General features: G+C 39.5%; 1 protein-coding gene across 3 annotated transcripts in view; it reads right to left on the bottom strand.

The window, feature by feature from the left end:
• The window catches only part of LOC145495337 (uncharacterized), a 31,369-nt gene that overhangs the window by 16,783 nt on the left and 2,707 nt on the right, over positions 1-11,879 (bottom strand). The window contains exons 2-3 of one of the 3 annotated variants that reach the window (XM_081474930.1): positions 10,722-10,807; positions 1,484-1,584 (exon numbers count right to left, since the gene is read on the bottom strand). In XM_081474930.1, the coding sequence (XP_081331056.1) occupies positions 1,484-1,584; positions 10,722-10,807 (187 nt within the window). Of the gene's footprint in view, positions 1-1,483; positions 1,585-2,527; positions 3,869-10,721; positions 10,890-11,879 lie in introns of those variants that run through there. The other 2 variants (XM_081474931.1, XM_081474932.1) reach the window with 2 other exon arrangements.

The following is an 11,879-nucleotide window of genomic DNA, read 5'->3' as shown; positions in this document are numbered from 1 at the left end:
TCATTTTGGACTTGTGTTTGAGGAAAACTCGGGCAGGGAAATCACGTGATTATCGTGACGTCATCGTTTTCGAAAAGCTCCATTTTCAAAATGTTTTTCTGTCCACACTAAAACCAAAAGCCAACGTTTTAACATTCCTCCGGTTTGAAGAGCGTTTTCGAAAAGCTCCATTTTCAAAATGTTTTTCTGTCCACACTAAAACCAAAAGCCAACGTTTTAACATTCCTCCGGTTTGAAGAGCGCTTTCGAAACGCTCCGTTTGCGTGACGGACTTGTGTGGACGGTAGGCGCTAATCGTATAAATAAAGATGCGTTTCCAAATTTCTTCGGCCTAGTCTGGACGGGGCCTTAGAAACACACCAGAACAGGGAGAAGAATGGTTTATTCATTTATAGTTTTCTTCTCCTCTCTTTGCTTCAAAATTGAAATTGGTCTGTCGGGCAATATAGGAAACAGAAAACCGTTTTTTGGAATGGCGTTGTATATTATGAGAAAGTAGCGAGGACTTAATTCTGTCCGTTGTGGTTCGGCAGGACAAAGCGAAAAGGCGTCTATTTTAATGCACTAGTTCACGTCAGAGTTATAATAAACAGCTTGCTTGACATCTGCCAGTTGAAACAAGCTGCAAAGTATGGAGAAGTAAGAAGACTGCTTGTGTCGTCTTCTGATTGGAGATAATCACCATCAACAGAGCCTTCTAGGCAACATCTAGCAAATTTTAATATAAATCACAATTTTCCCCCTTTAAAGGAAGATAAATTTGACATAAATATCCGCTTAAAGGCAAGAAACTATTGATTTTTTTCTTGACCAGGTCATTCAGAGTTAAAAACGTTCGAGATTTTTCCTACAATTTTAAAATACAGTTTTAATCTTGAGTAGTAAACATTAAGGACAATATTTTCCACATCATTTCAGTTTCAGACATGATACACAATGTATTAAATACAATCGTTCTTAATTCGTAAATAACGAAAAAAAAAAACATTTTTGTTTGACGGTGAAGAGGTTATATACACGAATCTTCCACAAAAGAAGTTTAAAATAACAAAACAATACAAATTCATGGTTTGATAAGATTTACCCGTCCAGGCATGAAAATTCATTTTGTTAAAACCGGCCAAGAGTGAAACATTTATTTTCGTTAATTACCAGGAAAGATTCAAATTATTTGAAATTTTACGAATATGCACTACGATTTAAAAACAATTGATAAAAATAAAATATATATATATATTTCATTATAACAAAAGCATACAAGACTAGCAATATTGAGCTTGGAAGTTAAAATAGTTTACAATGTATTATTTCATCTCGCGAAAATCATAGCCTTCATGTTATTAAGGATTTGTGCTGCAGAACGGAAGAGCCAGTTCGGGGGAGAACTAAATTTTACACCGTTGTCAACTTAATGGACCTACCCCATTGAAGATTTATAATTAATAGGCTTTTCCAACGTCAAACTAAACAATTAATTGTTTACCTTCCGAAGGCCTCCTTTCTTTGCGAGGTATCGTGTATGTTTTAAAGGATCTGTTCGAATCGCGAGCGTCCCGGGCCATGCTATCAGATAAACTTGAGTGGCTATAACAGAAAAACATAGCAACAAGAAATTATTGCAGTCAATAACTTTTAGAAGGTCAGTATGCGCTGGAAACAAACAGGTTCACCATTAAACATGAAAAATTCAAACTTACAGTCCCGAAAATGCCAAGCAAATTGCTAGGAATAATAATGATAATAAAACAATTATTCATGAAACAAGCGTCGTAATATTTTTGTCAGCTTTTTTTTCTGATTCTGCATATATATTCGCTTTCGTTCATAGCGCCTTCGAAATCTTACATAGGTGTTTATACCGAGACATAATTCGAAATTCCTTCTTCAAAACTCTGCGTGTCTCAATAAGCTTAACAATTAGAAAAACAGGGAAAATTTACATTTTCAATTCTAACCACCTGTCAGCCTGTTTATAACTGGGCAATGACGCAATACATGTATAAATTAATGGTACCTGAAAGAACTGCGGAGTTCTACCGGAAATTTCAGCACTGTGTTTGCATTCAAAGCTTTCGTCGCACTGTTTTTCAGCGTACACTTAGAAAATTACTCAATCGATAGCATCGGTTTAATTTCAACGAAGATTAAGATTATATTCTCAAGGAAGAAAAAGAACAGATAGCTGAAACTTTGAAACTAAATTCAAGCCTCGCATAACAAGCCCATATTTACATGAATATTAATTTTGCACGCGACGAGAAGTCAAATTCGCGCAGCTCGACTTTTATATTTACAGCGTGCAAACTTCGATTCTTACGCTTTGAAAAAACTTAAGCGTGAATGGTTTTAGCTTAAGAAAATTTTCTACTATTTAAAATCGAATACAATGGTTCTTCTGCCTTCTTTCGCAGCTTATTGATTATAGTCAACGTAAAAATATTTGACAACTGGATGAGTCATCGTCCCGTGATCGCCAAATTGTAAAAACAAACTGCGTAAGCCTTATAAATTATTTTAAAACACCTACCAATGCAAACACAAATCTTCCCCTGCTGGTCTGTGGAAACGTTAGGAACCATTCCATCGACAATTTCGACCTGAATTTAACTGCAAAAACACAACAGCGAGCTCAAGCGAACGGTGAACAACCTGCTTCCATTGAAACTGAAAATTTTGACGACGCGGCTGTCAATTGGTCGAGCAAAGACGTCACACAAAACATTTGTTTTGCGCGCCAAAGAAATGGCGCCAAGTCACCAATAACATGCGTGGCGTTCGCTTTGCCTAAGTCGCAAAGCAGAAATTCAAAAATAGCTCTCACAGTTAACAATAGTCTGAAAGAAACAAAGCACATACTTTCAAAGATATTCTTTCGCTCAGCGAGACGATACAACAAAGAAAGTTGAAGAAAGCAAATTAAATTCAACACCTTCCCATTCTTTAGTCAAATGTGGAAATATTAGTACAGTTAACTTCCTTAATCCAGAACTTTTAACGTGTAAACAAGAGACAGGAAATTACCTTCAAAATACATTTTATATTCTTTAACCCATTGTTTCCAATTGTCCTGACTTGCGTAAGCTGGGCAAGTGTTGTTTATAAATAAGATTTTCGCCAACAGTTTATACTTAGCCTGTGTAACAGCCGCCCTCCTCGAAGGCGGCTTTAATACAAGTTTCGTATTTTCGAGGAAGTGGCTTCAGTCGCCCAGTGAAAAAAAAAAAATAAATAAATAAATAAATAAATATATATAGATATATTCTGCAAAATTTACGGTTTCACACTTGCCATGTTAAAAGGTCTTCTCCTCATGTTTTTTTTTTTTTTGCTTTCTTTTTCCCTCGCACTTCAGCGAAAACAAAAATTCTTTCCCTACATCGAACGGAAGCAGACCGAAAAATAGTGCTAAAATGCCAATTATTTCTGTCTTTCTAAATCCAAAGACTTCCATTGTGTTCATTGTTGGTGAGCCAAGTCATCACGTAAAGTTGAAACAAAGAGTTGAAAAATTAAAATGCATTCTTTCGACAAAAAATCCGTGGTCATCGAAACCGGCAGTGAGGCGCCTGTTTCTTTAGTTGCTTTGATTGATTTTGCTTCAAACTTTCCCTTTCATGGGCTACAAGACGCCGATCTGGATAGCTTAACTGAAATTAGAAATCTTACATCTAAAAAAATTACTAACAGCCGGCTAAGAAATGGGCGGAAATTTTAACTGATATAGCTGAGAAATTGCCGAAAAATTAGCTAATAACTGTCCCAACCACACCCAGATTCAATTTTGCTCTTTTCTTCCAGCGAGGGTCCCCCCAATTTAACAGCTTATAATTGGGCTTGATAATTGTCTGTATCCCATAAGCCCAACCCCCCCCCCCCGTCACCCTACTCATATGCCCTATCTTCCAACATTAGTGCTCAGTGTACTGAGTTCAGTTGAGTTTTGAGTTATTCAAGGGTATGTCTCCAACTCTTTCAAGCGTCCAGTCGCCGTAAAATCTTGAGCAGTGCTAGGAGTATATTATGCCAATTTTACGAGCACAATCGACAAAAGCTTAGTCGTCGTAAGCTTCTTATTTCTGTCATGCCTTGCAATTTTGCTCTGACTTTGTTCAGCAATGTTGTTGATAAATATGCAATTGCAAAGACAATAGCGAGTTTAAGAAAACCACGACGGCAACGACGACGTCGCTAAACCAAAGGTTTAATGAGCAATACAATGGCTGTGCAGGTGTGTTATAATTCGTGGTACATTTCTTTGCCGTCCTCTGCAAAACAACGTGAAATGACCGAATTCTGCGTTGTCTGGAGAACATGTACCACGACGGCTAATTTGCTAAATTCATATTTCGAATTTATCCATGTCCACTAGATTCAGTTTCGTGATAGCTTTGCTAGTGACAAACAAAGTAAATGACTTAAAGAGTACCGCGAGATTCGTAGGTAAATATAAACTCATTTTTTAATCGGCGTTGTTCTTGGCGTCGCTGTCGTGGTTTCTTAAGCTCCCTGATGTTTCTTGTATACAGTCGAGCTAACGGACACAGCCGTGGACAAACACCTCCTTTATTCGGCCGGACATTTAACTGAGAAGTCGAAAAAATACATCACCACATTTTTAACGCGCCAATAACCAGACACTTTTTCTAAGTGCTGGGCCATCACATTTTTGTTCCGAACAACAATTTTTCCTCGATTTGCGTCAGTTCCATTTCTGTTTTTATCGTGGCTATTCTGCAATATTATTCTCCCTCTCAAGCACGGGTAGATGAGACTTTCTAGATTCCAAGAGGGCTCGTGTCGGGGAGTTTAGAATGCATAGCCAGATGAACGGTCTGTTCGCATTTAACCAGCTTTGATCCCAGGCTCTCTCCTTTGTCTCCCTTGTCAACGAAGAGAAAGACTGGGATCGAGGTTCGCATTAGACTCCATGCTGAAACGTAACAGCCGGTCTACGGACTTCCCTTACGGACCGGGTTTATGTGATCAGGGGTTTCAATAACATTAGTTATAAGCGCCCACTGAAGGTGTAATAGGCGGCTGTGACCACTAAAGGGGCCGTAAGGCCCTTTTTCCCTAAGGGATCTGTGGGCATGCCCCCCTTGAAAAATTTGGAATCTAGAAGCTCGGAAATGCGATTTCCAGCGTTCTGGGCATCAAAAAGCGTGCTGTTGATGGGTGTTTTTATTGACCACAAAGCAGGATTTTTTTTGTTGACAACCTATTAATTTTTTGGCAAAGAGGTGCATTTTGAATACTTTTCTAGGCAGATATCTCTCAGTGACACTGGATATCCACTAAGGCAGTAATTTCTATGAAGTCCTTTCTTAAAACAAGTACAACTTCTCTGCTACTCATTCAAATGGACCAACATGGCAGCAAACTGATTTTTAACTCTTCAGAAAAAAATGAAATGAGATAAACTTTACAACAAAATTCTTTCTACTAATATTCTTACAAAACCAAACCTCATTTTCAACTTTTCATTGATTCTCCCACGGTTCATTATTCAGGTATTCAATAATCATAAAATAAAGAAAAATTAAATCATATTATTTAATCATTCAGATGTGTTAGGTATCCTGAGATTAACAGTGATAACACTGATCGGCGACTACAAACAACATGTACGCTACTTCTTTGGAACGTTTAGTTTGCCCGCTTTTTTGTAGCATTTAAAAATTTCAGTGGCCGTCGTTGTTGTTGTATTTGCTTTTTTTTTATTAACATCATTTTTATTTTCAGTAATGAAATCCAAACAGACGGCGGTAAGAGGTCCTACAGGCGCGGCGGTAGACCGCCGGTAACCGGCTTTTATTGAAACCCCTTTGTAATACATACCTCTTACTAACCGAGTTCGAGATCTGTATTGTAAATTACGGATCTTCGTTTTATCTCCTTCGATTTGCGCGCGGGTCATAATTATAAATAGAAGGGGAAGTAACTTACAGTACAGAGGTTAGTAAGATATTTATTATATCTCTACAGTGCGTCTGACGGCTTCGCGAACGATTCCTATATATTCACGCGGAACGACTTTCAAATTTCTGACACACGTCGAAAGTCCAAGTCTGTTAGTGTATGTATGTATGTATATGTATGTAACGCTCGCTGTATGTCGCTTTTCACCGACACGCCTGGTCTATCCAGACAACAAGTAAGTCACATCTCTATTTACCATTTTGTTTCTAAGGTGGTCCGTAAATGGCAAGGGTAGTCCGTGGACCTGGTCCGCGGTGGGGGTCCACGGACGTGGATTCAGTATTTTCAGGTTACCCGTTTCGTTTATGCTTTCCGGTCGCTGTTGGTGTATGCTTATTTCACTTAGCTATTCAGCAAGAGTCAGTTGATTTTTATCACACATAAAGTTTCATTGTTTATATTCTGGCATAATACAAAGCCAATTCTTTGTTCAAGAGGATGCTGCAGTTTGAATATACATGTACAAAGCAGGACATGGGTTTCAACTGCTCGGCACAATGCGGTGAATGCCTGGGTTTGTACAACAAATAACTTGCTTCATTTTTCTCAACACTCAACGATACTGTACTAGCGGAAACTGTCTGTATGTGTTTTGGTAAGGCAAATCGAGTTTGTAAAAACAAGCTGGTAAACGTAATACATTAGTTTGCCGAAACGGTTGCTGACATATGCAAAATACAGTAGCATTTATTAAAAGCCCGCTTTGTGAGTTCATTGAGACGGTTTTAAAACCATTCAATCGATTTCCAGTGATCACTCTATAATATACTTTCTACTTTTTACATTGTTCAAATACCCCAAACGATCGCAGTGATTTTGTAGCTTACTAGTAGAATGGATTGAGAAAACGAAAACAAATATATTTAGAAGACCGATACGGACACCACAATTGTTTTGACTTTGATATAACGTATTACAGGCAACGATTTCTCGAGCAGTCCAGGCTGCCGAATAGAATTTCACAGAAATGTAGCGAAAAAAAAAAAAAGACAGTCCAGGAGAGTTCGCACCCTGATCACTTCCCTATCTAAAACTGCTAAAAGAGGCCTGCCAAGGGGGTAACCGTGTCGCCATGTCGCGATGACAGAACCCCTCTAAAATCTTTGTCCAGAACAAAGGGCCCATTCTTTTAACTTCATTCATGCGATCAGTGATTTGGTAATGGCTGTAATGCTGTTTTGGTCTGATCTCCGTTACCGGGTACATCGATCGGCCGCTTTCTTCTGAAAGCTGACATTTAATTTATGCTATACTTGTGTCATATACTATACATTCCTGCTAAAGGTTTTCGCTTTAATTTCCACATTTTCGCGACCTTGTTTGTATTAATTAAAAGTATTAGTACCGGTTTAAACGTCGCATTTTACATGCGCCGAATCGAATGGCTGAATTAAGTGCATGTAAAATGCGACGTTTAAATCAATTAAATGCGACACATTTCAATTAAATGCGAGTTCAGTCGAATATTCGACTGATCCAGTCGAATATACGACTGAAGTTCGACAGTTGATTTAAACGCCGCATTTTACATGTGCCGAATATAATTCATAATTATGTTTGCTCGAATAGGAATTAACAAGTCGCTATCGCTCGCGCTCAGCAATTTTAAAGGGCAACAAAATGCGACGTTTAAATCAAATCAGCCGAACTTATACATTCGAGTCGACTAAAATTAGTATTTGATTCGGTGCTCGTAAAATGCGACGTTTAAACCGGGGCTAATCTGACTTCACCGATCTTATCTGAATACTCGTAAATTTACCAGCCCTCGTGAAATAAAAGCATCGCTTTTCTCCCTTTTAACAACATACGTACGGTGAAAAACGTTTCCATGTGCGATAACTAACTGCCTGACACTTTGGCTTTCAACAAACACTAGGTCGCCACGATGACGAAACACCGGATACCTGAAAGGCGTACACATGCACGAAACACAATCATGTGGACACCAAAAACAGCGATATAACCTGAACGGTACCGGACAGCTCGATTATGTTGGAGTGCTTGCTACAAGCGGAAATATTTTCAGTCCACAGTTGTCAGGCTGGCGGTCACTCAAATACGCGCAGCGAGCGGTTCGATTAATTCATACTGTGATACAGCGAAACGAGCGCTAAAACTAAACCTAAAAGATAGATCTAAGCGAGATCTCTGCGCTGCATATTTGTCAGACCACATCAAAAAAAAAGAGACAGAGAAGATTATGAAATACCTACTTTCACTGAAGTGGAAGGATTCTTTTCGTCGTCACCCAGGGCTCCAAACGTCGTATGCCTCTTATTTCTGTCACGCCTCACAATTTTGCTTTGGCTTTGATATCACACATTCATCGATACGCGTTGTCCACTGAGGGGATTTTACCACGATCTCATCAGGAACCGAGCTAGCTAAGCCAGCGCTTTGCGAACTAAACGGTACGATTCACAGTCGTTATGTTTTCACGGGCCAAAGCACGACGTATGGTTTCTTCTGAAGCCGATGATGTAATGTTTCTAAAATTACTTTTATGTTTACTAAGCCGTTACAGTTTTACATAATTTTAATTATCAACTTCAGTTTCTGCTATATGCTACCTTATCTCTAAAAAACTCATCATTTCCCACCAGTTAAGAAAACTGAGTGTATAGTTTAGTCAATAAAATTGTCCAAAAGTTATGCAATCATACACGTAAAACGTTTTGAAAGAAATTAAAAACTGAAGACTCTTTCAATTGAGGACTATTGACACTATAAAATTGTACCCGGAAACCTCGGGAATAAAATAAACAAACACAATGTTAATAATGAGGGTGAGGCTCTTTTTTACGGACAAACTCCGCTAAAACTAACATAAGATTTCACAGATATTTTGCTTTGAATACATTCAAACAGCCACCACACACTGAAACCTGGTCGGAACTTGTTGGTAGTTTGTACTGGACCAGGAAATATTTTTGCGTTGCGTTGGTTGCCAGTGTAATTGCTTCCTATTCATAAAACATCACTCGGAAACCTGGTAGAATTCAATAACTTCATACCTTCTTTTGTCAAGGCAATGCAGTTTTAGCGTCAGTTGACGAAAAACCAGCACTGTTTGTCAAACTGTTTGAGGAAGTGAAAAATATTGCGGCCGGATCTGCACCATTGATGAAATTATTTCGGCAATGCTGTGTAGACAAGCAAAGCCGCCTTACGACTCTAATTCTAGGCTAATCTTATCATGCACGCACACGACATTGGCTCACCCAGTTTTACCCCAGACAGTTTTTAATATTAAGCTCTCTAACGGATGAATGATTTGTATAGGCCCCGAAAATGATCTCTCCACTCCGTCGGTCGCCATGAAAATTGCTTCCTGTTGATAATCCACCCCTGTGTTTACATGAATGTCTCCAGGGGTAACCTCTTGGAGGCGCGTTGAACACGTGGAATATCGAAAAGGCTACTCCAGGGGCGGATCAAGGATTTTTCAAGACGGGGTTGTAGACGGAGCGGGGGGGAGGAGGTGGTGTGCCTAGTACCTTGGGGCACAGACTTCCCAAGCTCAAAATATGTGTTGTATGCGACAGCTTGTGTATAGAGAGAATTGCACGGGAGAATCACCGATCGTAAAAAAAAAAAATGTGCAAATGCTATCTCATTTGAAATATAGTTTTCCTACCTCAAATGTGTCGCGTACTTGTCTCTTGTGCCGATTTTAAAGCCATTCTGACGCCGTTTAGTGAAGTTATTAGAAACCGTTACACCTCCTTCTAAAAGAATGGAAAGGCAGACCACTCCACCGATCGCTGGCCAGACGTCACTCCACAAATCGCTTTCTCCTCAAAAGGAAAAGTCCCGAATCGCAATAAAACCATCAGTTCCATAAAGCCCAATAAATTTCACTCCACACACGCGTGCTTCGGCGGTCGAAAGACTAGTGAAAAACGGCGTCAGAATGGCTTTAAAATCGGCACAAGAGACAAGTGCGCGACACATTTGAGGTAGGAAAACTTTATTGCAAATGAGATAGTTATTTACACCATTTATTTTACGATCGGTGATTTTCCCATACAATTCCCTATATACACAACTGTCGCATGCACCACGTATTTTGAGCTTGGGAAGCCTGTGCGTGGGGTTGCAGGGTCAATGGTACATGCAAGCGTGGTCTTGGTTTTCTTACTCACTTGTGTAACTGTTGGTTGAGAATAACGTGCTTTTATCGCTATTCATTTAGCTACTAAAAAGTACTCCTGCTGAACTGTAATTACATTGAGGTGTCTGTACACAGTGTTTGCCTTTATTTCTGTCATAATGTGCACAATCGTTTTATTTCTTACTTTTGTACTTCCCAAAAGGGGAGTGGCTAGCCACACAATCCACTCAACCCCCAACCTGAATGCAACCCTGTTCTCGGGCCTATGGGCTGATATTTAATTCTGAATATTTTTGTTTTGTTTTTTTTTTTTGAGTGTGTGTAATTGAAAAATACAGTCACGTTCGTTTGAGTTTAATTTTTTTCGCATTCTGTCCGCAACCACTGAAGTGATTACATCAGCATTAGAATTTTCAGTTTAATAACTCCGTTTTCGTTGAGAAAGCCCTAGACTTCGGTGCTAATCATTATTTAATTAGATTTTACTTTGACATCGAAACGAAAGACGCTGCTGTTTCCAATATTTTTTCTTTCATTTCTAAAGAACAGTAACGGCTAGTATTTGGCCAATCATAGCTCAGAGAGTGGACGTCAATTTTTGTTTAATTCGACGTCATTCACTTACTTGTAATAAGACCTGAGTAGAACACTTGTTGCCATGGTGACGCTTGTTGGTAAGTCACGTGAAGGCCTTAATTGGAGAGTCTTACCCTGAAACAAAACATCCCGGAAAGTTAAAGTTTAAAACGAAATGTAATCAAAAAATGTAATGACTACAGTCCTCTGACGAGGCGAGCAGTAGATTGAGGAAACTTGTAAGTTAAGATATTATTGTTATGCAACGCTTTCGAGTGGTATACCGCGGAATATTCCACCAGTTACTTGTATTTTCTCCGTATACACACTCACCTAAAGGCCTAAGGGTGTATACTGTGACTCGTGTGATATTCCATGGTATACCACGAGAGAGCATTGCATAACTGTTTTATATCATGCCATAGGAAATACAGCGGCCAACGCAATCATTGCGACACACGCGTGACGCACGATGGGAAGGTACGATGTAGTACCGTACGTCGAATATACAGCGGCTTTCCTGTATTCTGATTGGCTGTATTTTCAATGGCATGATGCGAAAAAAGATTACAGACGCTAAAAGCTAACGGCGAAATAAGGATTGCTTGCAGATGCAAAGTGAAAATTAGGTTGGCGTTCCGTGGTTTTCATCATTGACGTGTACCCTGTTAAGGAGTACTAACAGGAGGCTCCTGGTACTAACTGACACACTTTTATCGTTGACTTAATTACAAGTAACATTGGCCTGCCAAGACCCATATGTAAACTTCGTCTCTTGTTGCCTGTTCCAGGTTCATGTTCAGTAAAAGCGGGCGGGCGACGAGCGGAATCTGGGTCCGGCCACTCCTTTCTCTCCCAGACGCCACTCGTCACCCGGCCGCGAGCATTTTCGATCGTCTCCATCCACTGACAAAGAGCCTGGAACAGGCTACGTTTCTTGATGACAAGAAGTTCCTGTAACAACGTGTACCTCTCAGCACCCAGGGGTATATATAAATTATGTAGTGTAATAAGAGCACAGATGGTCCGTAGACGGATCTACTAGCAATCTGTTAGATTAGTAAGCATTTATTGAAAGAAATGTTTCGTCGGGAGAAATCCCGTCCGTTAGACATGCAAGCCCCTCTTTACCAGAGATTGTAACGCATCTCGTCGCATGGCTAAACGCTCATATCTCAGGCCACTAAGCTCTGAAGAAAATGCAGCT

This window comes from Orbicella franksi, chromosome 8 (genome assembly GCF_964199315.1).
Source record: "Orbicella franksi chromosome 8, jaOrbFran1.1, whole genome shotgun sequence".
Lineage (NCBI taxonomy): Eukaryota > Metazoa > Cnidaria > Anthozoa > Scleractinia > Merulinidae > Orbicella > Orbicella franksi.
Note: the sequence above shows the minus strand (reverse complement) of the source record. Positions and strands in the feature narration are given on the sequence as shown.